This window comes from Chaetura pelagica, unplaced genomic scaffold, assembly GCF_000747805.2.
Source record: "Chaetura pelagica isolate M959 unplaced genomic scaffold, ChaPel_1.0 scaffold104, whole genome shotgun sequence".
Taxonomy (NCBI): Eukaryota; Metazoa; Chordata; class Aves; order Apodiformes; family Apodidae; genus Chaetura; species Chaetura pelagica.
The window spans coordinates 5,886,824-5,914,458 of record NW_009953786.1 but is presented as its reverse complement, the minus strand read 5'-3'; the positions used below and the strand labels follow the sequence as shown (position 1 = coordinate 5,914,458).

The window sequence follows — 27,635 nt, the reverse complement described above, 5'->3', positions numbered from 1 at the left end:
CAGTTGCAACTAAATTGATTTAAGGGATAATTTCTAAATAGAATTTCATTTGTAATTTAAGTCATAACTTTATGTTTTTTCCCTCTTTTGGTACAGAAAACAAAATAATTTATGAACTTGTCAAAGCTGTTAGAATATATCTGGTTGCAAATGAAGATAATCTGAACTTTGAAGTTTCTTATTTGTTTAACATGACTGAAGCTCATTGGTCAAAATGGATTGCAATCAAGTGGAAGGGGGTTTTCTCTAGAAGGGTAGCACAGGACTGGAGCATGTTGCCCTGAGAGATTTGGTATCTCCATTTTTGAAGGTTTTCATGACAGAATTAAACAGAGGCACAGTTGATTTGGCCTTGTTGCGTGTAGGCCTACTTCAACTGGGAGGTTGGCTAGAATAAGGTCCAGAGATGCTAGCTAAGCAACATTAGTACATTTTTAAGGTCTGCAGCCTTCCTTGGCTTATACAGATACTAACACTGGCTAATGAGCAATGTCTGAAGCCTTAAGCCACTCTGTTGGAATTTTTCTGCAAATAATTTCTTTGATTTTTAAGGTATTCCTTGATTTATGTTTACTTCAGTTATCCATTAAGTTCTCAGTTAACTGGTAGATGTTCCATTTTTGTTTACAGATGTATTTTTTCTTGTCTGTATAAATCACATTTTAATGGAGTTTGATTTTTATGTTAAAAAGTGCAATATTATTTGATTAATGAATAAAAATAACCATAATATAGAAGAATCAGGAAAGACAATTCATCAAAACAGGTTTTACATTGGAAGCAAGCTAACTGAATGAATGCAGTTTCATCTGAAACTTGTGCTTCAAGATTTTAAACTAGTAAATCTGATTTTTTGTAAATTTCTCCTAATCTAAGATAAATGCTGAGGAAAGTAAGTTACACTTTTTTCAGTGCCTGTTGCTTTTCCTACTTTGAATGATGCGGTTGTTGATCTGATTTTGGGGAGTCATAGAGCTATAGAGCAGCTTAGGTTGGAAGGGATCTCCAAGGTCATCTTGTCCAGCCTTTCATGGCGAGGGCAGCCTAAGTGAGGTAATCTAGCACCCTCTTCAGTTGTGTCTTGAAAACCTCTGGTGATCAGGACTCTTACCATGTCACTGGGAAGTTGTTCAAATGATTGATTGTTCTCTCTGTCAAATTTTTTTCTTATGTCCAGATGAAACCTCTCCCAGTGCAACTTGTACCCATTGCCCCTTGTCCTTTCCATGTGTCTCCTTGTGAGGAGAGAGCATCTTTCCTTTTTGTAGCTGTGCTTTAAGTACTGGAAAGCTGTGATGAGATTCACCCTGAGCCTCCTCTTCTCTGGATGGAAGAGACCTAACTCCTTCAATCTTTCTTCACAGGGGAGGTTCCTCAGCCCTTTGATCACCTTTGTGGCTCTCTTTTGAGCTGCTCCAGTCTATCCAAATCTTTCTTCAACTGTGGGGGCCAGAGCTGGTCACAGCCCTCCAAGTGCAGGCTGATAAGTGCTGAGTAGGATGGGATGATCATGTCTCTGTCTCTTCTAGTAAGGCCCCTGCAGATGCAGCCCAGGATGTGATTTACCTTTGTTACTGCAGTCCTGCACTGGTGATGTTGTTGTCCATGAGGACCCCCAGGTCTGTTTGGGCATGACTGCTCCCCAGCCACACTGGTCCTAGCCTGTGCTGGGCTTTTTGTTTATGTCCTCCCAAGTGCAGGATGTTGTACTTTAATCTTCATACAGCTTTTAAGTCTCTCACTTTAAGATTTTGCCAACATGTAGAAGATCTTAATTTTTTAAATCTTGAAATACTTATGACAAATCTGGCTTTTTTTGCTTTGAGTGAAAGTATATTAATTAAATTTTGGGGATTCCAGTATTTTGGGGCAGAGCATCTTAAGATGTGTTTAGTCTTTTGGCATCAAAGCTGTCCTTCTCAAGAAAATTTTGGTCCTGTGTTTTTGTGCTAACTTAATATCTGAATTTAATGTAAAAGTTTGCTAGAGACAATGTTTTAACATTAGAACTAATGTTTCTACAGTTTGAGGTCTTCTGCATGCATGAAATCAGAGTAAAGAATAATGGTAATCACTAAAACAAAAGGCTTGCTTTTTTTACTCATGGCAAAGAATGCTCTTCCCGTAAGACAAGATGGATCTGAGAAAAAAAAGTCTCTTGTTCATAGTCATTGTCAATTAATTTGGTATGGATCACCAGGTATTCAACATGTGTAGAAGTGGTAACTCTTACTAATATACATTAAAAAAATAGGCTGATCTGTGTTTAAGAAAATATCTCAGCTGATCATCATTGTTGTGTATGCAAGATTTAGTCTGCTTTTTGCAAATAGGAAAATGGAAAAAACAATGTAGGATGCCAGCTGCTGTTACGTAAGGATTGATCATGTCTCCAGATTAAACACAAAAATGAAGAGCAATCCTTGAACATTTAGACAAAGGCTCCAGTGTAGCAATGCACTATTTCTCATTGGTTCTGTTGCTGTTTCACTAATATTCGTCTTCCATTTCGATACTTCTTGCTAACTGCTGCCCAAATTGAAGTCTTTCTTATACAGTTACTGTGCTGATCAACTTTTTAGGCTAAGATGAGGAACTGGGTTGTAGCAATACATTGGCATACACTTTGATATTTTAATTTTTCTGCAGGCTTAATGACAACATTCTTAGATACTACTTCCTGGCAAAAGATGTAAAACTGATATAGAGTACTCTTTGAATGTAAATTTAACATTATATTTAAAAAGTTAAGTGTTTGTCCTCTTATTTCCAAGATGGAATTCCAGTTTCTCATTTTTTTAATAAGCAGCACAAAAAATAATTTCATGTCTGTATTGAATCCTACCTTGGCATTCTGCTTTCTTTGTTTTTATCAATCTTCCAGGTGATTGTTGTTCTTTCAAGCTCATTTTATTGCTGTCTGTAGTGTTGGAGTTGTTTGAGTCTTGTTACTGTTTGAAAATGACTGCAAGCTTTTTTTCTTCTTTGGCAGCTGGGCACAGATACTGCATCTAGACCCTTATTGCCTTGTATTGCTTTGAATGAAATGGACTTTTGCTGGAGCATGAATGCACAATCAGTATATTGCAGTTATTACTTGATTCTGTTCTTACATATAGGACCTGGAAGCTTTCTACATGTTGCAGCTTAATTAAACATATAAGACTTTTGTGGGTCTTTTTGCAGCAAACCTGATGAAGAAACTTGTATGAGTGGTTATGTGAATGAAAATCAATTGTTCTTAGATGAAATTTCATTTTGTCCATTTCATAGCTTCACTTCTCATGTTGGTTTGCTTGTCAGCCTAGCTTATAGTCCATTTCTTTGGGAAAGAGGGCTGCTAAGAGCTAATAAAGTAAGTCACCTTGGCAAGCTGCAAGGGCTTTTTGCTCATGGGCTGCTGTCTGAAGGGTTTATCCTCTTGGATTTCAGCAAAGGCTTCTCCTGGCTATGCCAAATGAGACCATGCATAGAAAGGGAGGTGCTCAGAAGATGCCTTCTACTGCTATAACAGTAGAAAATAAGATGTTCAGAAGTACATTGTTACTGCTATAGAATAGAAGTTCAGACTCTCTGCTTCTGCATGGCACCTGTCTCAATGGTTCCTCAAACCTGGGAAGGAGCAGGCTGCAGGAGTAGTCAGGTACACACAGGCACCACTTCAGAGTGTTCATGAGAGTGGCTGGATTTTTCCACAAGTATAGGTTGAGTTGGCCTGTACTTGCATGATAACCTGCTCTTCAAGGAAAATTAAGCATTTAAGATCATGCTAATAACTCTTTTCAACAGCATAATTCACCACAACATACATTATTCCTCCCAACATACATTATTTAATCAACTGAAAAATCTTACTTTGCTTTTAGTCCCTGGTATATAGAATCTGGTTACTCATTCTTTTTGCATTTTTATTGATCAAATAATTTAACAACCGCTGAAAATTTTACATGTGACAGTTATCCAATCTGAATAAACCTTTTTCTTGCTGCTTCTCCTAATGAAGTTTGTGACTGACAAGACCTGCCAGCAGATAGTCAGCCTTTGGTATCATATTTCTGTGTCTTAGAGAGAAAGAAGAGACTAAATAGTGATTTAAAAAAAAAAATAATCCAAAACAATAATGAGAAAAGAAGTACGTGTCACGTTACAGGAAGTGTTGTGTTCTGGCCAAAGTGGTAGTTTGTAGCTGAGTTAAGAAATGTGGGAGAAACAAAAAAGTTGTCAGTGCTGTCCAGCAGAGCTGCCTTGACTTACTTGTAGGAGTAAGGTGACTGAACTGCAGCTTGGCAGTATCCTTTTTTTTCCTTGGCTGCACAAAGAAAGGAATTTATTTTTTCATCTCTCTATGTAATTGGCTGTGTTTGGGAGTTTTGAAGCTAATTTCTTATATGATGAGTATGCAACTATATCTGTAATCTACTTGAAAAACATCAGGAAGCAACTGTGGTATTCCTGCATGTCTGCTGATCAGTTTTGTAGAGTGTTCACACAGATTAGTTGTTTGCCTTACTGATAACTCTTTGGGTAGTTAAATTTTTGGCATTATTTCAGTAACAACATACCATGCTAGTATTTTGCTGTTATGTTATTTTGGGATCTTTTACATATGTTGCCTTATTCTATCGAAGCCATGTATGGTTGAGTAGAAATGTTTGTATTTTAAAAGCTCTGGATAGTTCTCAATCTGCTGATTAGGATGCAACCTGTGAAAATGCCAGAGGTGATTACACTCTGAATTGCAGTAAAACATGGAAATGTGTGTGCTTTTGGGGAAAATGTAGAGGAAAAATGACAAATGTGATTTTAGATTCCAGACTTTTGTGTCTGACAGTACTGAAGTATTTCCACTTGACTTGAGTATTCTATATATACAAGTATTTTTGAAAGACAACTAAAGCATTCTGTTTCAAAAATGTCAAAACCTAACTATTAGTTACCATCAGAACATATTTATTTGAAAAGAAATTTTAAACCAAATTAAAACAATTTTGCGAAATGCTTTCATTTTGTGATAGTGGCATTTCCCGACTAAAAATCATTCCATCAAAGTTCTGTTGATTGTGTTCATTAGGAGTTGCTTTCTTGGATTTAAAGGCACAACAGTGATAGTAATTTTCCAAATACATTCTTTTTACCCTTGTAAAGTTATGCTCTTCCTAAACAATAAAAGGTATCTATACATCAGTTCTGATGTAATTGTCTTGACTTTTTTTAAGCAGAGAGTTTTGAGTAATAATAACTTGGAGGGAGAGTTTGGAGAACATACATGGCATACAGAGTTCTGGAAAAATCCAAATTTTATAGTTGGAAGAATGAATATGAGCCGGCAGTGTGCCCAGGTGGCCAAGAAAGCCAATGGCATCCTGGCTTGTATTAGAAATAGTGTGACCAGCAGAAGTAGAGAGGTGATTGTCCCCCTGTACCCAGCGCTGGTGAGACCACACCTGGAGTGTTGTGTCCAGTTTTGGGCACCTCAATTCAAGAGAGATATCGAGGTGCTGGAGCAAGTACAGAGGAGGGCAATTAAGCTGGTGAAGGGCCTAGAGAAAAAATCTTATGAAGAACACTTGAAGGAGCTGGGAATGTTTAGCTGGAGAAAGAGGAGGCTGAGGGGAGACCTCATCAGTCTCTACAACTACCTGAAAGGACATAGTAGAGAGGTTGGTGCTGGTATTTTCTCACAGGTAATTAGCGACAGAACAAGAGGGAATGGCTTCAAGCTGCAACAGGGGAAGTTTAGACTGGACATTAGGAACTTTTTTTTTTTTTCACAGAAAGAGTGGTTAGACACTGGAGTAGGCTGCCCAGGGAGGTGGTTGAGTCACCATCCCTGGATGTGTTGAAGGGTCGTTTGGATGTGGTGTTGGTGGATATGGATTAGGGGAGAACTTTGTAGAGTAGGGATGATGGTTGGACTCAGTGATCCCAAGGGTCTTTTCCAACCTGAATGCTTCTATGATTCTATCATTATTTTAGTAAAGGCACACAAACAGAGTAGATCTGGTGTGATTGTAATCCAAGACATTATTTGCATTCTTTGTATAGCACAGTAGGACAGGGACATTTTTCTTTTTATGTAAGATTTAGTTATCAGTAGAATTTGAGCACTAATGAGAGTAATAGAAAAATTGCTGCCTCTGGCAGTGATTCATACCAGTAGACATATGTGTATGATATCTGGTAAATGAAAACCACTTTCTAATGTAGTAATAGTTTTTAAATATTGAAATGCTGTGCTGGCTCATTTCCTCCTTTACTTACTCTTGGATAGGGCTTTAATATTTGAGTTCCTTACTGGATCCATCTGTATGTTCCCCATGATGAAAAGATGCTGACTCATAACCTAAAGACTTACTGAAGGCACACTAGACACAGGCTATTATTATAAGTATTCTTTGGAAGATCAGCATTCTGAATTTTAAAAAATCAAGCAATCTAAAAAACAACAACAACAAAAAAACCCTGCAGTTGATCGGATGTTTAGAACCACTGCTACAGCAATGGGTAACAAGGATGCTGTCTGAAATGCATCTTTGATAAAACTCTTCCCATGGTTTCTTGGGGCTTGCTGACTGAAAGTACAGGCCTAGATTGTGCGTGATTGTCTGCTTTTCCAAGAAAAATGAGCATGAAAAGATAACTTACATTGTTTTGTTGCGTATGTGAATGCTTGGGCCAGTGTGACTGTTTTGCCCTGAACTTGGTCCAGAGAATGTTCTCAGTGAGGACTATTTTTTGAGATTCTTCTTGATGCTGTAGTTCCTTCTCAGGAATGAAGATGTCACAAATAATCATTCAGACAGTATTCTGACTAGGATTGCATTATGGAAAATTGCCCATTTCCTTTACATTTTTTTTCTAGTTTTTATTCTGTTTTATTCTTTTTCACCTGATCTCCATATAACATTTTTATCAGGACGCAACACACAACTGAACATTTAACATGATGATGGTGAAAGAATTCTGTTGTGTTCAGATGCTGTCTTTCTTAACAGAATGTGTATGAAATAAAATCTTTACATTACTCTTCAGGAAAATGTGAGGGTCTGGTGTTGTGAATGTCTAAATGTCAGGCTTTTTGATGTGCAGAGACTCAATACTTTTCTTCATCATCATGTTTGTTACAAAGTCTTGGGAGAAGCTGCTGCTTAGATACATTTTTCTAACACTTTAAGTAGCAATTGGTAAAATCACACTTAAGTCTTCTGAAGAAAAGCAGCTATGCATAAAGTAAATACACTGTGTGTGTATGTATGTATGAATGTATTGGTATTGAGAGGTCTGAAATTCACTTCTGCTCCACCCCAGTAATCTTTTTGCAAAAATCATTGTTTAAAGCAAGCTGTGAAGCCATTCTGGAAGCTGGAGGAAGTACAAAGGTGTATTAGTCTCAATACAACTGCATCTCCATTGAATTGTAGTGCTGCTTTTTTTTCTTGAACTCAACAGCATTTAGATCAAAATATGTTTAACTTAAATTTAGAAAATGCTAATTTGTAAGTTGACAATTAACTGGATTTTTTAAATACACTTAGCAAAAACTACTATTTAAATACAGTTTCATTAACATTTTACATCAAATCAGCATGAGATTTAAAATGTCTTGTGGGATTCTGAGTATGACAGCAGTCAGATTCTCCACAAATTTCATTGCCAGGTTTTGTCAGTTCTTCTGAGTCTGCTTGTCTGGAATATCCTTGTCTACAACCATTAAAGACCTGTTTCTAAATCATTAGCTTGTATAAAAATACATTTGTGTTATTTTAGCTGCCAGAGACAGTATGTGTTTAAAATAATAAAATCTTTCCTTGTAATCAACTATAATATATTGGCAATAATCCATTATGATATTGAAGCTTATATAATTGAAGTTAGTTCTGTGACTCTGTGTGTCTATGAGAATATTGCGTCCTGTGAGGTCAATCTTTACAGAGTTCTCTTCATCTTTCTTTTGCACAGCATGTGATTTCTGCTAATCAGTATTTGCTTGCAAGATACATGGTATTTTTGTTTGATAGTGTTTATTTATTGACATAGCTTTTTTTCTCAAACATACAGATTATCACAATGCTCAGTTGTGGTCACAGGCAGATGTGAACATCTGTTCATCGTTTGCATAAGCAGGAGAACTCTGGACATAGGTTTCCTCAGACCCTTGGTGTTGAAGAAAATCAGTTAATATTGTGGATTGCCAGCATTGATGGTTACGTGTTCACTGAATGTTAAACCCTTTTCTGCAGACTAGGTTAGAATAGCAGTGAAAGAGTTAATTATACTGGGGTGGAGGGGTGGTTTCAGAAGCCATAATTTATTTGCATTGTTAACCGAAGTTAAGAATAGGGGATCTGAGAGGGGGAGAAACTAGGTATAAACCGTTACATTTTATCAGGTTTTGGATTGAATCACTAATGGAATTATTTGTGAAACAATAGTTAATTCATTCATCAAAATGCACCTGCCCTTGTAATCAATGTTTTTATTTAAATAAATAACATCAGACTGTTTCCTTCTCGGGGATATGCTTTAAAGTCAATACACTTCAAATGAAGTGCTTAAGACATAGTACAAGCCATGGTATGTCCTAGAAGTTTCTAGCTTGAATTATGTTCTGGATGTCAAATAGAAGGATATTATGTTGCCTTGAAACTAACCTGCTTCTAAGTTAGAGGAAACATCTTTGGCTCATCTGAAATATAGCATTTTTCTAGTCCAATAAATTAGCAAATAATTAGTTTTAATTAAATTAGTTTTAAAGGGAGGGACATTTATTAAGTAATTTTATCACTGTCCAAATAAATTAGATGACTCATAACATATTTTTCCTGACTTGACCGATTTACTATATGGAAATAAATGTTGAAATGTTGTCTTGTAAACAAAATAATAATAAGATACGTATTTTGTGTAGACTTCTAAATAGGTTTCCTGATTTCCAGAGCTATTGAGCACATTTTTTAAATTTTCTTAATTTCTTCTTTTCAGTTTATAATTTGTACCAAAAATTGCTGCCTATTATTTGCAGATTTTGGATGTGAAGATGAATATTTGTCAAACTGGTGGTGCCACATTCAGTCATCTCCAAAAGCAGTGGGAACATAGAATGAGCATAGTCGTATCAGCTACAGCGATGCAGTATTGGGCAAATAAGTTTACTATACTTACATAGAACTCCTCATTCTGTGAACTAGTGGCAGTACTTACAAACCTATATGGATTCTGAGGCTTGATTGTGGGGTTTTGTTTCTGAACAATATGTTGGGATCCTTGAAGGAGAGTTTTTTTACTAGTGTAAGTTACTGTTGCCATTAGCTAAGGACCTGGTGCTTCTGCAACTTTTGTGGGTAATTTGTTCCTTTTTCTTCTAATTTAGGGAATGAAGGTCATGTGTGTCAAAGGGAAGGTAATCTACCCTGGTCGCAAAATGCTATACTGAAAGCATTTTTATGATAAATAGACCACTCTTCATACCTCTTTTCCTCTCCTGATATCTCATGCAGTAACCTTAGTCAGTACTTGTCTGAGTTACTGAGTTTTAAGTCAGATGTTAATTCCACATTTAGAGTAATTTTTATTGGAGAGGAACTTCTTGTAGCCGTGTCCTTACGGAAGGGAAAGAATTTGGTGTTTGCTGTGTGTTTGTTTTTTCCTACTTGCAGATAAAGGATAAAAAGTGGTACCATCACTCGTGAGTGAATATTTTGCTGTGGTTTTTTTTTAGTTAGCGATGAAGTACTCTCTGGGCTTTTTTGTAACACATATTCAGCTTGAAATGCAGAACCTTTTGTGATACATAAATGCACTAGTCTGAGCTTAGTCTTGATCAAGAGATTATATATAGATATATATTAAAGAAATAGAATAAGGTGATTTATTTTTTTTCCCCTTCATATTTTAAAGCTGTGAGTGTTAAGAAGTTGACTGGAAAACTCTAAATTACTGACCTTTCCCTTAGCTTTGTCTTCACCTTTAAATCTTAACATCTGAACTTCACGTACTTAGCCTTTACTAGATTGCAGAACAGTGCTTTGTCAATGTTTCTCTTCTTGGAGGAAGAAAACTGATCTTTCTGTCATCTTGAATATTTCTGATCTCCCTTTCTGTTACAGTGGGTAGATTAAACTGCTTCACTGCACAGATGATCTGTTGGTAGGTTTGAGTGACTTCTGTTCACTGGACTGGCATAGCTTAAGTTTCAATTTTATTTTTCTGTCTAATATTGAATTATATATGGTCTGGTCAGGTTGAAATATTGCATTGTATGCCATGATCTACAGTTGGGAGAGTAGGAGTGTGTGCACCCCCGTTTTAGAGGTGGAGACCATATGCAGCCCAAAAGAAACATTTTGCCTGGTAGACGCTCTTTGCTTCATAATTAGCAGATAGATAATTTGTTGTACATTGTTTTATAGAGTAACTGCAGGAAAAATAATAGGAAAACTGGTGCGACCTTTTTGATTCTTTATGTGAAGTAGCTCCACACATGAAGTGTATTACTTCACTTAGGACTTAGTATTCCTTTGCTTAACATTACTTCTGCACTCCAAAAAGTATGTAGGATATACAGGTTCTGAGAAGCTGAGTTTATTTTACTGAAGCTAGCAGAGTTATGTCTTAGCTGATTATCATTATGCTACAATGATCATAAAGTTGTGGCCATGTTTTTCCATAACTAGCCTGCAAATACTGAAACAATGCTTGTTTGTGCTGGTAGCTCCTGAGAGGTGAAAGGAGTGGAAAGCCGTACAGTGTGGAAAGCCATAGTAGATAGTTCTGGCACTTTATGCCTCATGCATAGAGATGCTGCTTAATTCATGTGGATGAAAATCATCTATGCCTGCCTCAGAAGCTCAAATCTTCCCCTCTCACATAGTCTGTGAGTGAACCAGTCACTCAGCTTTGCCAAGCAGAATATTCTTTTCCCTTCAAACCTCACTTCTGTTCACACATGGTTTCTTCTGCACTTTTATCATGTAAAAAGGTGCGTCCGATTTCCCGTGAGCATGAAGTGGTGCCCAGTTTGTACCCACTGCATTCCTTTTCTGCTCTTGGCTGAGGCAGGGGTTTTCAGCCCCCATTTCTTTAGTGCTAGTGTTATCATCTGTAAAGCTTGTGCAGACTTCCATGTTCTGTAACTAATTAAATAGAAAAAATACAGAAGGAAAAATGTAGTTCACTTGACTTTCTGTGCCTTAGGTAGCATTCATAGTGTACAAAACAACATTGATGTGGTTTTTTTCAGTGTCTCTGGTAACTTAATCACAGTAGTCTATATCTGAATTTCCTGGAATGTTTCATTTATAGTCCGAAGGCATTATATTTATGATCCCAAATGTCTAAAAATAATACTCAGTACTCCATTGTAAGCACAAAGCTGGACAGTGATTTTGTTGTGCATTCCACAATAATTTTGTAGGCTTTAGGTTTGACTAATAAGCTTTGCATATATTAGATTTTTCTATGCTGCTAACTATTGCATTGTAATTTCAAATATCCATCATTGTTGTCAAAACTGATGTTGTAAATTTGCTAAACTAAACATGCAGTGCTTTGCTATAAATGAGGGAAGGTCATTGAGCCATATGGTCATGGGAGGTCCAGTGGGGGATGTTTGTCACCACTGACTGAGTTATAAGAAGCAAAGATCTTTGGATAAGCTGTAAAGTTCTTCTAGAAGTGGAAGAGAGGATAAGATTTGGAGAATAACTCCAATATTCCAAATTCTGTAACTTCCAGAGTGTTGGCTATAAGCAGATAGAACAGGTGGTCTCTTACTTCATACATATTTCTTAAGAAATTGTACTTACGGTTCATTGTTGTCTTTGATGAGATGACTGAATTCTATCTAATTGCAATGTATATTCTTTTACTAGATTAATTTTGGACCTGTGATGCTTAAATTCTTCCTCAAAAAGCACAGGTTTACATGAACAAAAATCAAGAGCCAGAATAAGTCATCTTCATTACTAGAATCTGAGGATCACTTTTGCAAAGTAAAACTTCGTTAGAAGCCTGTTCAGTACACTCAAAATTACTAGTCTGTAAAAATTACCAACAAAGCTTAACCTCATGTAACCTTCAGAGAGCTGTTTCTTAATCTTTTGGAAGACAAAATATCTTGGTTATTCTTTTAAAACTGTATGCTGTAACATACTTCTGATACTCAATCTCTTTTCTAAGGAATTGGCATTTTTATAATTTCTATATTAGAAGTATAATATGGGCACTGTCACTAGATATATACTAAATCTTTTAATTTCAGAAATAATGCTGTGCTTCAGAAATGTCCTATCAAAATTTCGAACAGATGTGTGCCCTGACAGCAAGGAAAGCCAAGAGCATTGTGAGATGGATTAATAGTTGCTCAGCCAGCAGATTGAGGGGAGTCATTATCCCCCTCTACTCAGTGCTTGTTAGACTGCATCTGGAATACTGTATGCAGTCTTGCTCTCACCCCCCATACAGGAAAGACACAACCTGAAGCAAGCTCAGCAGAACCCTTCAAGGTGGTTGGGGACTGAAGCAGTTGCCCTATGATAAAAGGGCTGAGGGAACTGGGCTTGTTCAGCCTGGAAAAGAAACAACATTGAGGGAACATAGTAGCAATCAGTACCTCAAAGTAACCAGAGGTGCCTGGCAGGAGGACAAGAGACAGCAGATGTGAAGTGAAGGAAAATGTTTAATTTTTTTACTGACTCCAAGGAAAATCTTTTTCACCACAAGGACAGCCAAGCAGTTGAGCATGTTTCCCAAAGAGGTAGTCAAGTCACCATCCACGTTTTCAAGACCTGACTGGACAAAGCCATGAGTAGCTTGGTCTCATCCCATCACCCACCCTCCTTCCAGGAGGAGGTGGGACTAGAGACCTTCTGAGCTTCTTTCCAGAGTATCGCTAGTGCTATTCTCTTCCAGATATGTTTCTTGGCAATGTCACTGGAACTTGTATAGTAGCAGAGAAACCAAGTAGTGGCTGGTGAGTTTAATTCTTTAGACTTTTTGTGAAGACTGTCTCAGAACTTTGGTTAGAACAGTCAAGGAAATATTGGGTGGTAGTCTTAATTTTTCTGTTTCTTTACTTTTCCCTCCTTCCTTCCTATCTTCCGGCCACCCCCATTGCTCTCCCAAGCAAAGCTTGATTCGAGGAATAGGCTTTGCTATTTAGAAAACAGGCAGATGTTGTTGTTGTTGTGCTATAACTTGAGGTGTCAATGCTGAAAAAGTGTCTAGTGATGGAGTCTGAGGAACACCTTGTTGATAAAACATCCCATCCACACCCTTCTGTTGGTCCTGTGTTTAATTAGATAAGTCACAACTACTTCCCTGTGAAATACTTACTTTCAGTCTCAAACACATATCTGTTGTCACGTTTCTTTTTTTAGTATTAAATTGTAATTACATGCATCTTTTGTCTCACCTTTCTTGATGTCTTTCAATGAGACCTTTATTGTAGAAAAAAGAATGTAAATACATATGTATGTATGGAACATATATATGGTACATATCTCTACAAATATATATGTAAGTGATCATTCCCTCTGAAGTAATTCTCTATAAGAAGACATCCGCACTAATGCTAATAAAAGTTTAAGGTGAGGTAAAATTATTTTTCTGAAGATTTTTTGTTATGAAAAACATTTCCATTTTTAAATTATATGTAATTCTGAAAATTCAGACAAATCTCATCTGTTGCATATTTTGCTAGTAATAATAGAAAATTCTGAAAAATCATGCTGCTCCTACCTTAAGTTAATAGATGCTAATTGGAAGGGAGAAGTGGTAAGAAAATACAGTTAGTGAGAGGAAACAGCTTATATAAAAGGAATCCCTCACTTGCAATAATATTACTGTATTGTAAATCAATATCTCTCTTTTGCACATTGTGTCCTTTAAGAAAAGCATCATATGTGTAATTTCAGACTTACTAACAACAGTGAGCTTCCTAGTGGCTGGCTACTGAGTACTTGCCTTAATTTATTAAATACAACTGAAGCTAATAAGGAAAAATGCATTTTACTTTATACCTTCCTATTCTGTCCTGCTGGCTTCTTCCCTTGTAATCTGTTTTGCCTACGTATGTTGTGTACCACAGTCCTCTTCTGTCTTTGTGCATGTGCTCAGTGACTTAAAATTCGTAATAGCTGTTAGTTTTAGCAGTATGATGCATATAACTGTGCTATGATCCATTAATACATGATATTTGGTCACAATCACAAAGACATGCCAGTGTGTTTTTAAAGCTGCCTAAGAAAGATACCTTTAGCGTGTTAAATTACTGGTAAATACAAAGTGGTGCTGGGACAAACAGGTTTATTTTGAAGGGATGGTGCTGGGTGGATAAAAGCAAGTGTCTGTGTGGTGTTTCAGCTTCTTTTCTTACACTCTGGTTTAGCAGAGCACAAAGAGTGAAGACTTGGAAAGGAAACTGATGGGGTTTTTTCTGTTCTGTTTGAGCATGACGTAGGTAAACATTTTGAAGTAAAAAATCTAAATCCCCAAGCAGCTATTATTTTCCAAAGTACTTCGTTGCAATTTCATTTTTCCTCAATAGCCATTGTTTCAGACTTCACTTCTTGTAAGCTTCATTTTTATGAAGACACGTGAGGTTTTCAACTGTGCTTCGGGGAAGGAGAAAAGATAGACTCTTTGAAGGTGGAGCTGAATGACTGAGTATTAGGAAAAAGCCTGTTTTCTATTTATAACTGTTTTTCACTATTATTTGGAGGCATTGTTGTCTCTTGACATTAACAAGTGGTGCCCATTCCCTATGAGTCTGTGGTAATGTTTCTGCCCTGGTGTTCTCACATGAGCCCCCAGCCCCCTTTCGATTTTCTGCTCATGTGCATCTGTTACTTTGCATAGCCATTCACCTGTGGTGGCTTTGGTCTGAAGCCATCCCATTGAGTCTATTACCCATTGAGTACATACTTTTGATTTAATTGGGAGTTAATTGTGTGACATATGCATGTAAGTAAGGATCACAAAAAGCATTTTGAGTGTACATATGTAAAAGAGAACTGAGCTAATATATTCAACTGTAAACTCCTGCCACTAACTCATTAAATGGTCTTCGCAGAAGATAAAATCCAAGGTGTTCTCTTCTAAAATTTCAGTGTGCTTGGATGAAAAAAGAGAAGAAAATGCCTGGTTGCATCTTACATCTGTTTTTCAGTATTTGTTTCCAAAGAACGGGGAGAAAAATAGTAGATTGTGAAATGCAGTTGGAGTTTTCATTTGCAGTGATGTTTCTTAATGAATACAGTTGCTATTTATGGGACCTTTCTCAAAGGTCTACAAGAGCTGAGTGTACTGTATGCAGGATTGCTTTCCCATTTATCTGGAGGGCTTGCTTGTTACCTTCTCAATGAAGAGAGTCCCCTTGGTTTATCTGACTTTCTCAGCCCTTTGGAGTGAGATCGCAAACTGTACACAAGTAAATCAGTACTGCTGTGTTCCCTCCTCCTCTATGGCCCTAATGCTCATCCAGTCCCATGCAGAGCCAATGGAACTCACTAATCTAGAGGAAAAAAAACCCAAAGCAACAATAAAAAAGCTCACTTATTTAGTCTGGCCTTCTCTCAGGTTAGTATGTTGGACTGGCTCACCTCAGGGCCAAGTATCAGACTGGATGTGCTGGTCTGAAGGAGGCAGAGGAAGGGTTTGTGACTTAGGCAGGGTGGTAAAATTGCAGCAGTTCCCCTTCACTTAGATGGGCTCAACCTTACTGTAATGTTGTGTAGCCTCCGTTTCTTTGTGCCAGCTTGGGTAAATAAACATATATAAGGTACAGCAACCATGTCACTTGCTGTTATGCTTTTTATCTGTCACTCTGTCTTAATTTAAGTGCTTCTCTTTGATTAATGTAAAATTCTATGAGATACCCATGTATTCTCTGCTATTTCAAGCTGTGATTTCAAATGGTACATCATTTGCTTTAGTTTTTGCACTTAGTGAACTGCAACTACGCACCAGTAGATTAGCTTTTCAGTTGACTACTCACGCCTTTCAACAACCAGATGATTTTGGAATAGTGCTTTTAAAAAACAAAACCAACAAATCTATGTCTGAATGAAAAGGTTCTTTTCATAGCATATGAAAAAATATCACAGCCCTAATGTTAGCACTAGCTTTTAATGCAATTTAGAAACTTTTGAATGTGGAGTGTGTTGAGGTTTGGAGTTTATACTGCTCACAACTGTTGTTTTATATAAAAAGTTGGGTGGTTTTTTGCTGTTGTTTTTTTAAACAAAACAACAAAACAAAACTGCCAGATTTTCTTGATTTAACATTTTTTACATAATTTTCAAAGAATTTGAGTGTTGGTGAAATATTCCCCTGGCACCTCTCAATGAGGAAGAAAGGATGTTTTACAGTCATTACAGTATTAGGTTTGAGCTTTGAGTTCAGTTCGTTCTTATTTGAAGTGATATATTGAATTTCAATGTATAGCACCAGGATTTACAGCAAGTCTCTGAAGTGTGTTTAGAGAATGCTGGAGATATATTGATTTAGCTGCAGAATTAGGATTGTGCTAAAGCCTACATAAAATAACTTCATTTGGGTGTTAACATCATAAAGGTATAAATAAATTGTAAATGGAAAAAACAATGCAACTTTCTGACTATAGACAAAAAATAGTCTCATGTCTCCTTTCTAAACAACTGTTGGGTGTAATGAGAGGAAGAGGGAGAAAACAGAAACTGAGTGTACCATATGTACAAAGCAAAAAAAAAAACAACAGTCTGTAGGTGTTATACTAAATAGGAACTTGTTTTAGTCTCGTGTTTTTTATATAGATAGCATTTACTAATTTGTGTTGTGTTTTGAAAGACTTGTCCCCACTAATGGATAGTTTCTGGTTGTTGTTTTCTTATATATATATGGTCTTTGTATTGTTTGGAAGCCCTGACTTTCTTGCAGAAATTATTGCATGTTTCTTCATAGTTTAACCCTGCATATGTATATGAAGTGATTTGAAATGTATCCATAATGAAGCAACAAAATGATACCGCATTGTAGTGATTTGGGGTTTCTTTTCTGAAAGAAATAAGCTGCTTCCCTTTCAAATCTTGCTAGGACAGCAGCTGCAGATGAGAATGAGCTTCCATATTTAATACATTCTATTAACTTCACACATACAAACACACACTTGCTTACTCATGCACCCCAGTGTCACATTATAGGTGAACAGGCCCTAATTAAAAGCATGCACCATCTGCTGGTGCGTGGCAGCAGGGTGGCACTCCATAACCATCCTGACTCCAGTGATTGAAATGTATTATTTGTAAATTTATTACTTATTTCAAAGAGGAAATACGCTGCTTGGTTGGTGGAGGCTGCATGAGGAGCTGGATAGCACCATCTAACGTTATAGGCTGCTGCTGGCTATTCATCTTTCCTCTTCTTCCTCTCCTCCATCCCCTCCCCCAATATTTTATTTTTCGACATTGTCTTTGGAGTTTCTTATGATCATGTTTCAGACAATTTTGTGTCTCATATTTCACTTTTATACAAGATTGAAAACATTTGTTGAAATATTACACCATTTGTGTTGTTTGCAGCAGCCTTTTTTCTTCCTTCTAGCACTGCATATAGGGTTTTTCGTTTCTTTAGTAAAATTGATACTGATGTGATGTGGTGGTAGGGAAGTGGGACATTATCAAGATAGCCGAGCAGGATCAGTTCACTACCATTTCTCGTTCCCCTCCCTTAGCATGGGTTTAATGAAAGTAGCTATGCTCAGTCTGAAAATTTTATTTTAATATTGAAATTGGCCCTGGTTTTTATTGAGCAGTACAATGCAGACTGGATAAAGGTTCTTTATTGGTTTTAAAAGAAGAGATGAGTGCAGCTTTGAACTTTCCTTTCTGAAAGCAGAGATGATATAACCTTTTACTGCTTGAAGAGATCATGTCCTGTTATTGCTTCTTAGTGGGGAAATGGATGAGGTGGTGTGTTGGACTGAGAGGTGAAATACACTTTGTCAGAGAAGGGAGTGATGGGGAAGGAGCCCTTTTTGGTATGGTTGGTCCATCAGTCTTTCTTTGACTGCCAGATTACAAAGGCAGAACTAGGAATAACAGATAATGTATTTTGTGATTAACATTGAGACCGATGACCTTTAGAGTCTGCTGAATAAGAATAGTCGCACTGATTCAAAAAGCATTTGGTGGATGTTTTTTAGGTTCTTAGCTTTTTTTTATGTTCTTGAGCTTTGCAATATAGAGGCCAGGCATCCAACAGTATGTTTACAACAATAACAACCGGACTCGTGTGAAATACAACATTTTTCTACAATAACAGCCAATAAAAACACTTTTTTAATTCAAGATTCTGGTCACTGTTTCAAATCAGGCAAGGCAAGACCCTGAATAAAAAGATTTATGTATAAAACTGAGCAAACTGTATATGTCTGTGTATATTTGTAAAAAAAATCTGCATGTTGAAATGTTGTAAACTGGCACATCTATGAATATATGTCTTTTTACTGTTTGTGTTTAGAATGTATGCCATCAGGAGGATAAGAGATGCCTTCAGAGAAAACAAGAATATAAAGGATTCTGAAAAAATAGAAGAACTAGTGAATAAAGCCAAAGCAAACCTTGAGGTTATTCATCGGCAGGTAGGTTTATTTCTCTCATTTTATCTAAGAGTTGTACACTCCTTGGTAAATTCACTTGTACCATTAGAGGTGGGAAAAATAAATCCTTGTTCAAAACATCTCTGGATCAACAGTAGTTTTTTTATGTCTCAGTTTGAGAGGGTGGTAACCATCTGTTTATCCATGATAGCTGCAATGGGGAATTTGGGGCTGTTTGTTTCTGAGCAGAACAGGCCTTCCTGTCAAAAGTTTGTATACTCTTCCATTACCTTTTCTGGTGTTTGTTTTACTGTCTCTTCACTCTGCTTATCTGTTCTGCCCTAATTTTCCTTTGAATGTCTTTCTTCTAGCTCATGTGTGTTGGGTTCCTTTTCTTGTGCTTTCCTTCTTATATCATAGGTTTAGAAGAGTGGCTGTGACAGTCACTCCAAATGGTCTTGCTTTCTGTGTTTGTTTTTCTGCACCTCCAGATACAATGTTAGAACAGGAGCAGAACAAGAAAATCCTAAAGTGAATGAATTAAATGTTGGCTAAGTGTGTCCAAGCAGGGTGGTAGATTTTTCTTTGCAAAAAGTTGAGTCACTAGCAATATTTTTCTCTGGCCTTTTCTGAGTAGCATTTGTAGCATCTCTGTTCCTTCCACTTGGTGCCATATTACTTAGATATGAATTGCACTTTGTTGTACTTTAGGTACTTCATTAATTCTCATATGTACCTACTGTCTATCTACAGAGACCACTGTAAATTTGAAGAAAGCAAGCTTCTATGCCTTAACTCTCCAAGGGAACTTGCATTGCTTAGGCTGTCCTTCCATGCAAAATCTGACACTGGTCAAAACTCAGTAGTCCTTTTATTAAGTCTCAAATGCACCTGTGCACCTGTTCTTCCATGGTCTGTGATAACATGAATCTTTTAACAACCAGCAGGTCGGTTAGCTGGAGTCTTATTTCAGTAGAAAGCTAAGCCCTTTGGTTTAGTCATTAAGTATGAATATTTTGGTGCAAGCTAAATTATTTCTTTGGAATCTCTTCTCCCAGGAACAGGTGTTGTTTTGTGGTAACATATCTTTGTTATATTTTTTTTTTTAATTTTAAAAGTATTTCTTGAAGAAACAATTAAGATTGGATTGATTCAATGCAACTATATTTAAATGCTGGAGTGTTTTTTATCTGTAGGTAATTAGTAGAACTTTCATCTCATTTTTTTCTCTTATCTGTAGGTAATTAGTAGAACTTTCATCTATTTTTTTTCTCTCTTTTGAGTTTTTGTCTTTGAGGGCCTTGATATCCAATATTGATTTCCAGGGAGGTATTAGAGTCTGGAGAGGACAATGGAGGAGTTGCCAAAAGATAAAAATGCACCAGATCAAATTCTACCACTTACAAAAATCTGCATCTTCTTTGATGTAACAATTTGTGAATGTGAGATCTCTCATAGTAAAATGTTACAGCAAATCTCTTCTAGATTGTGGCTATAAGAAAAATTCCCACCAGTGTTTCAGAAAATGTTCTGTGAAGGTTGTAAGAATCTAAACATATCTCTTAATAGATCAGCAGAACATTAGTGAGTCTACCACAGTAACTGTGTTGTCAGGAAATGGATGACTGAAGTGTACTAAATTTATTTTTGTTTTAAACTTGGTACAGCTCTTTTATAATAGCAGGTGCTTTCTTTTTCTGAAGGGAGTTCAATTTCAGTGTATCAAAGCACGTGAGGTAGGTGTGGAATACTATTCCTGCTTCACAGATGTGTCTGTGATGCTGAAGTGAGGACCCTGATTTGTAGTATCTTAATGTTTGGGGAACCCTGACTTGGTGTAGGTAGTTTGGCTCTTGCTGGTTCTGTGAGCCTAAATAATAGGCCGTTCCAAATCAGATGGTGGGTAAGTCTTGCTAAAATAAAAGCTTTCCAGCTTTTCTTTTAACAAAATGTGGTTCTGCTGACTCATTTCAGCCATAGGAGGTCCGGAACAGATTTTAAAACAGAATCTCTCCTGTCTGAGTCCTGTGAACACCTGGATTACCTTGTTGTTGTAGACCCTGAAAAAATATATTGTTTCTCTAAAACAGACTCTTGGGTGGGCAGACTCTTTTCCTTCAAAGGTGTGGGTCTTGTCTTGCACCTCTTAGGCAGTTTTGTTTTAGCCTAAAGATTGTCCCTCAGCATCAGATAACTGTTTCAGCTGCCTTGGAAAGATTAGGAAGGGCAGGCAGGCTTGGTTGATCCCTCACTGGTACACCCACTCACTGTTCTTTATAAAGGAGCAGTTAGGATTAAGGACATCTTTTGTTTCCTGGTTGCTAGTGAACATTTTGATCAGACATAAACATACACGTGCCTGTACACACAAAAGTATCTCTAACAAGCCTGTGCATGAACAATAGGAAACTATTTCATATACCAGCCTGCATTTTGCATAGATAAAAGTGTTGTCCATTTTATTTTTCGTTCAAGAGCATGACAGCAATAAAAGGTTAGGCAAGATTTGTTATTACCTCTTAGCATGGATTCTGACTTCTTCATTACACCAGAAGAACCATTGTAATCTGCTGCTTTTTTCCCCATTTTTCTACTTGGTAGTAATGACAACAAAATTTTATAGAAATCTTTCTTAACTCAAGATTGAGACAAGCCATTGAGAGACACATTTCACTCTACCATGTAATACATAACACTCACTTTAAAATGTTTTATATGTAGGTGTGAACTTCTTAGCTGGCAAGATATTCAGAAGGAAAAAAGGAAGTAGTGTTCTAGTTCTGTGGAATAACCACTTGGATTTTCAGAATGTGAAAATCTCTCCATGTATGTTTTAGCTTTGCAAACATAGAAAACTAGTGTTTAGTACAAATGTCTTAAATATATTTGCAATCAAACTGCTGTCAAGTAATCAACATTAAGTACCTATCTTTCTATTACGTGCTTGTTAGTTGGAGATTTGCTTTGTGACTGGGATGTATCAGAGCATTGCAGAATGGCTGCAGTTATTGCTAAACCTGCAGGCTTTTGCTTGTTTATTTGTTTTCAAATCATAGCTATTTCAGGGGGTTCTCCCACATGTGAAACCAATCTGTTTGAAGCTAAAATAGTTTTTAATTGGATCACATGTTGGCATCGTTCTTTGTAAGAAATTAAGGAAAAGTGTACTTGAAAAGTAAGGAACAGTAAAGAGAATCTGACACAACTTCCTATTTTTAACACTGCCAAAACAGTGAAACTTATGTTGAAGTATTTCTTATATGTCAGTCTTCTAGAAATTTTCCGGACAAGGTATAATCATTTTGAATTCAGTTTTGAAGGGTGTGTTTTTCTTCTATGCTTGTAGGAGTAACAGACAGTAACAGTGCAACTATTTAACAGAAAATACTCTGATTAAAAAAAAAAAATCAGTTTATCAAGATAATTTTTGAGACATAGGTCCTTGCAAGACTTCTTGATGTTTGGGTAGTAAGGAGTTTTGTTTTTTTTTCTGAGGTATTACCTGCCTCCACTCAAAAAAAAAAAATGTTTCTGAAAAAACAGAACTGTTGTTTCAGCATCATCTCACTTTCAGCCATAATGCAGGAGATAAATATTGGAAAAACAGCAACACTATCTTAAAAGTGAGCTTTTAATCACGACTATTAAAAACCTTAGCATCTAAATCCATTGCTTGCTGTCAAATTTAATCATGCTCTGTAGAAAAAAGTTCATTCTTGGTCCCCGTTTAATTGAGGATCAAAGTAATGAAGTAATCTGACATTATTAAGACTTTCTATTTAAAATTAACCATGCATAATATAAAGTGCTTTTATTTTTAAATGCAGAAGCACTGAAGCAAACATGAGATCTAGCATACTTTTTTTTTTTTTTTTGCGAAGTTTAGGGTTTATTATGACGTAGTGCATCTTGGTATTGCTGACTTTTTCATAGCGTGCCAATAGAAATTAAGTAATATTCCCACACCGCTGACAATTTGTTGTGACACTAAAATCAAATTTATATTCACTTTACATTCTAATTTATGGTTTAGTCATCAAAGTGACCATTGAAGTGTAAGCTTTATAAATAACTATTTAAATTAGCCTAGTGGGAAATGTGAAGTAGTGACAGATTACTGTCATTTTGTTCATGTCAGTCACTGTACAATTTGCTTGAATGTTATGCAAGTAGCTTTATAAAGCTGAAGAGCATGGAGGAACATTAATCTCTGGCCTAGTCCTCCTCTGCTTGTTATTGGTTTCAATTTAAAAACAGTCTGGCTAAAGGAAGGAACAACTCTGGTTCTTTCCTCAACACTGTTTGTGAAGATTTTTTGTGTTTACTGTGTAAACAACCAAATATGTGGTGTATTCTCTGTAAAGAAGGAGGTTGTAACACCCATATTATCACAACTAAGTCTGAAAGAGAAAAGTTTTAATAGTTCTAAGGCTAGCGAGGTCCTTTGAGGATTATCGTAACAGCCATTCCCCAGCTATGCTAATATGACTTCCTTTGAGTTTCCATCACTGTTAGAATATTTTAGGGGTAGGAGAATTTCTGCAGAAATGTTACCGATGTTGCTGAGATTCAAATATTAGCAAGACAAGCAATTTCAATTATAGTTTCTCAAACAAGAACAAAAGGTAGAGGTACCTTAGTTCACTGCACCTGCTTTGGATTTTATTGCTTGTCTTCTGTGGCTTTATCAGCAAATACTACTACTGTTTACCATTGTTCAGTTCTAGTAATCCTGTGATTGATTTGTAGCAATAGCAGGTAAATTAGTAAATAAAAAGTTGTATGTATCTCTGGATTGAGAGCATATTTTTGAGCATTCAAGGGACTGGTACCAATTCACACAGTTGTGAAGGAAATTGGAATAGACTGTCTCGAGGAACTCAAACTTAATGTTCTGTGTATCTGAAGATGCCTGTGCTTATATTTCAAAGCACTTGTAGGCTGGATGCCTTAGCAGGAAGAAGGTTCATTATGAAAATTATTATTGGTAGTTTTAGTTTTAGGCGGCTGGTCATATTACTTTCTAATTTTTACTAATACGTAGAAAAGTTGCATAATACTGTATGATGTATTTTATTATGCTTGCAGCAGTTGTGAATCCAAGAGGGAAGAAGAGTTGGGAAAGCCCTGTAAGCACTTTGAGTACTGGGTGCAGCACCCACAATACTCTTCAGGAATTAATCCAGTATTGGCAAGTCACATTTTCCTGCTGGCAGTCAGTTATGTTGGAGTGGAGCTCTAATATGGTTTCCTCTTACCACGTTTGTCAGTGCAAGCAAGTTTTTTAATCACAGATTAATTTACTGCTTTTCTTGAGAAGCTCCTTGAATATTTTATTTTTTAAAATTTTCAGCTTCACAATGGCAAATAATTCTTTTTCTACAAAAAAATGTATGGACTTACAGCTCTTATTTAAGATGAATGTCCTTGAAAGCTTGCTGATTTGGGGTTTTTTTGGTTGTGTTTGGTTTGGGGTTTTTTTGTCTTATTTTTTTTTACTAGAGTGATATATTTTTATTTATTACAGCTGCACCTACGTGTTCCAACCAGGATACGGCTAACCTTATCCTACCTCTCAAGCCATTTAGTTTGTTAAAGCAAGTGTAGAAGCAGGAAACAGTTTTCAAATGCCTCATTCACAGAAGAAGAGCAGGAGGTGAATGGCATGATCAGATAATGGATAAAGTTAAAACAATTTTATCAAGTCACTGCACAATAGGAGTTTTTGAAGGTAATTAAGCATCTATACACTTCTAAATACTTGCAATAGCACCTACAATTTAGCAGATGGTGGGCATAAGCCTATTGCACTTCTCTTGCTCCTCACTTGTTGCAATGCTGCTAGTCAGTTTTTAATTACTTTTGCAGATCATGAGTTCTCACTTGATTGGTTCCCTACAGTTATTTACCAAAAGTATGTTGGAAGCTTGTAGCAAAGCCAGACACTGAATTTGAACATTTGCTCGGTTCAAGTCGCACTTACTTTGAGTGTGATTTGAAAACATAATAAGTATACATTTGCATATCTCTTCTTTTGTAACAGTAACCTACAAAGAAGAATGCAACTAAAAAAGCAACAGAAATCCTTAACATACCTTACATTTTGGTGTTCGTTATTTGCAAAGAGGTGTGGGTGGGGGAAGGTATTGCATAGGATGGATGATACCTGTCTTTTAGTAAATGAGAGAAAGCCTGAAATTAAAATTGAAATGAGGAGGCACTAAATGCGGAGCTATACTGGTTTTGTATTCCAGTATGATAGCAAATGCATTTTATGTCCAGTAAATATCCATAAGTTTTGGGACAGGGGAGGAGAAAGGGAGGAAGAACAAAGGAAAAAAAGCAATAGGAGTGATTTTTGATAAGTTTGGTAAGTTGAACCCAGGTGAATCAGAACTGGGCCCTTCACAGGATGTGTTAACAGTGAAGTCCCTTCAGCCAGCCTTTTCAAATAGCTTTTTCATCTTGGCATGTTGAACAGTTTTGGAGATATGCAGTATTGTAACAGATGTCAAAAGCCCAGAGCTGCCAAATCAGCTTACTTTCCAGTATCTGAATGCTCAGAAAGTGTAACAGGCATCTTGCCCATCTCCAAGTGGCATTGCTTTCCAGGTTACACCTGTGTGAGTCTCCAGGGTGGTGTTATTCCTTACGCTTTCATTTAACTGTCTTGATGGAGAGCCAGATCATTTTTCACAAGTGATTTGGTGGTGTTTGCCCTGCTGACTAAATTGTGTCAGGTTCTGCCTGCAATATTCAGTATCAAAGTAGACCCTGCATTGAAAGTAACCTTTAGGCTACAAGTAGTCTTTCTGGTCTAGGAGCTTTAATGTAAAATACAGCATGTGATGTATGCAGGTGCTTTTAAAACACTTTAATTAGCTGTCTTAAAGAGCTGTCATTATTTTTGTTACTTGTATTAAGTGGCTAATCCAGTGAGACTGGGGCCTTATTGTAAATCATAAGTCATTACATAATGCGTTCAGAGCTCTGAGCATCTGATGACAAGCATGGGGAGAGCTGTCTGAAGGACAGGAGAAGGACTTACATTCTAGTGAGCAGTGTGGCTTGGCAGTGCATCGCATCCAATGAAGTAAAAGCTTCCACACAGTACACTTCCACACAGAAAAAAATTTCACCAGCCTGGCTGGTCGGTACCTTCTTGAAACAGTTATCAGCACTAATTGAACCAGTCTGTGCTGAAGAAAGCTCCAAAAGCAAGGAAAGCTCACATTGTCAGGGAGATGTGTTCACCTACCATCTGTCCCTTCATGCTTTCTGCTTTCCTGTATTCAGTGTCTTAAAAGCTTATGTCCAGTGGGTAGGCAAGTACAATTCTTAAAGGTGGCTGTTGCAACAAAACTTAAAGGGGCCTCTTCTAAATTGTGTGGGTAGCAGCAAATGCATGTGTGTCCTAGACTAAATATAAAATATCGCCAAGAGAGGGAAGGTGGAAATCATAGAACAATCTGGGTTGGAAAGGACCTTAAAGATCATCTAGTCCCAACCACCCCTGCCATGGGCAGGGACATCTCCCACTAGACCACGATGCTTAAAGCCCCATGAAACCTGGGATAAATGCTGGTAGTTTTAATCACAGCTCAAATGACTTCTGCCATGTTTCTAATCTGACTGTGATCTTGAGTTGATGTCTGCAGTTCTGGTTTGAAGTGGTCCCAGTTGAGGGAAAGTTTGAAGGCTGAGTTTCTAGCATTAAAGTATATTAACCTTTGAGCAACTTCCTGTCTTTTTTGCTGTGTGGTGTCTGCTGCAGAGCAGAACATTTGCAGAGGATATCTTCTTTTACTGAATAGGAAAAAGAGAAGCATGGCTGTTGTCTGTGTTATTTATGAAATGCAGAATCTTGTAAAAGCTTTGCCTATGTATTGTGACTTACATTCATGTCAAAACATTGATCTCTCCTGCCTGTCCCTTTTCAGTGGTGTTATTATGGGATTAACCATTTTTAAGCACAGCTAGGCCTTGAGGAAAATGAAAGGGATTGCTGTTTTGAGGACTTTGAAAAAACCAAGGGGAACAGTACTGTTATTACAAGTGATCTCTGTTTTGATCTCCCACAGTTTGTTAGCTGCTTTTTAATCTGTTGTTTTATTTCACTTTCCTTGCTGAGAAGACTTTCCTTCCTTGTTTTGTACTTCTAATTGAAAGGAGGCAGTGTCAGGTTCAATGGTACCACAACTGAGCAGGCACACTTCCCTTCAAGAGGAGATTTGACACCTTTGGTTGGTCCATCAGATCCGTGGGACTGTGTTCTGCTGTCCTTGAACTGCCTAATTCAGTATGCTGATGTTGATGCTCATGCCCTCACAGTCTGACAAGTCACCTAGTCCTGTAGCTGAGGTACAATGTGGGTTTTTTTAGTGACATTTTCTCCCCCCATGCTCAGTCATCACTCTCTGCAAACCACTACACTTTTTCACTTTGCAGCTAAAGAAGGGAAGAGGGCCCCTCTTTAAGCTACGTGCTTTCTTTTCTGGCCTTTCAGATGACCATGCTTCTCCCTTCAGCATATTGAAAATACAGTACATAAAATCTTCACCTGACACTTTTTTGTTGTTGTTTTTTTTTTCCACTGATAGTTTGTCAGAACTAAAGTATTTATTCTAATCTTCATCCTTAGCATAAACCCAGTCTGCAAAGAGCTCTCTTTGTTCTGTTTGCTCCGAGAATCTCACTTCATGAGTGCTTTTTATTTCCCCATTTTATCTTCATGGTTCTTCTGCTGGTTCAGTCACTAAAACTCTCCCATTGTACCAGTTGTTTTCTTACTTTAAAATAATTGCGTGTCAAAATGAAACCTGTTTATAAACGCCACCAATGTTAACTTAATAAAAATCTGAAAAAAATCAGTTACTTAGAAAAAAAGAAGCCTTCTTCACAGTCCTCTGTGTCTGTGTGTATTGTAGCCTTGTGGGGGTCCATTGAATACCTCTGTGGTTTACCATAGTGCCAAGTGTGGTTTCAGTCATTAATACCGTTTGACTGAATTTTGCAACCAGGTAAATTAACAGTGAGAGTTTTATTTTGACAATAAACATTT

The 27,635-nt window shown here is 37.0% G+C and overlaps 1 protein-coding gene across 1 annotated transcript in view; it reads left to right on the top strand.

Moving 5' to 3' along the window:
• The first annotated feature begins 14,449 nt into the window (after window positions 1–14,449).
• Window positions 14,450–27,635, top strand: part of LYRM4 (LYR motif containing 4) — a 68,449-nt gene continuing 55,263 nt past the window's right edge. The window contains exons 1-2 of the mRNA XM_010000975.1: window positions 14,450–14,454; window positions 18,496–18,616. Of these exons, the coding sequence (XP_009999277.1) occupies window positions 14,450–14,454; window positions 18,496–18,616 (126 nt within the window). The remainder of the gene's footprint in view (window positions 14,455–18,495; window positions 18,617–27,635) is intronic.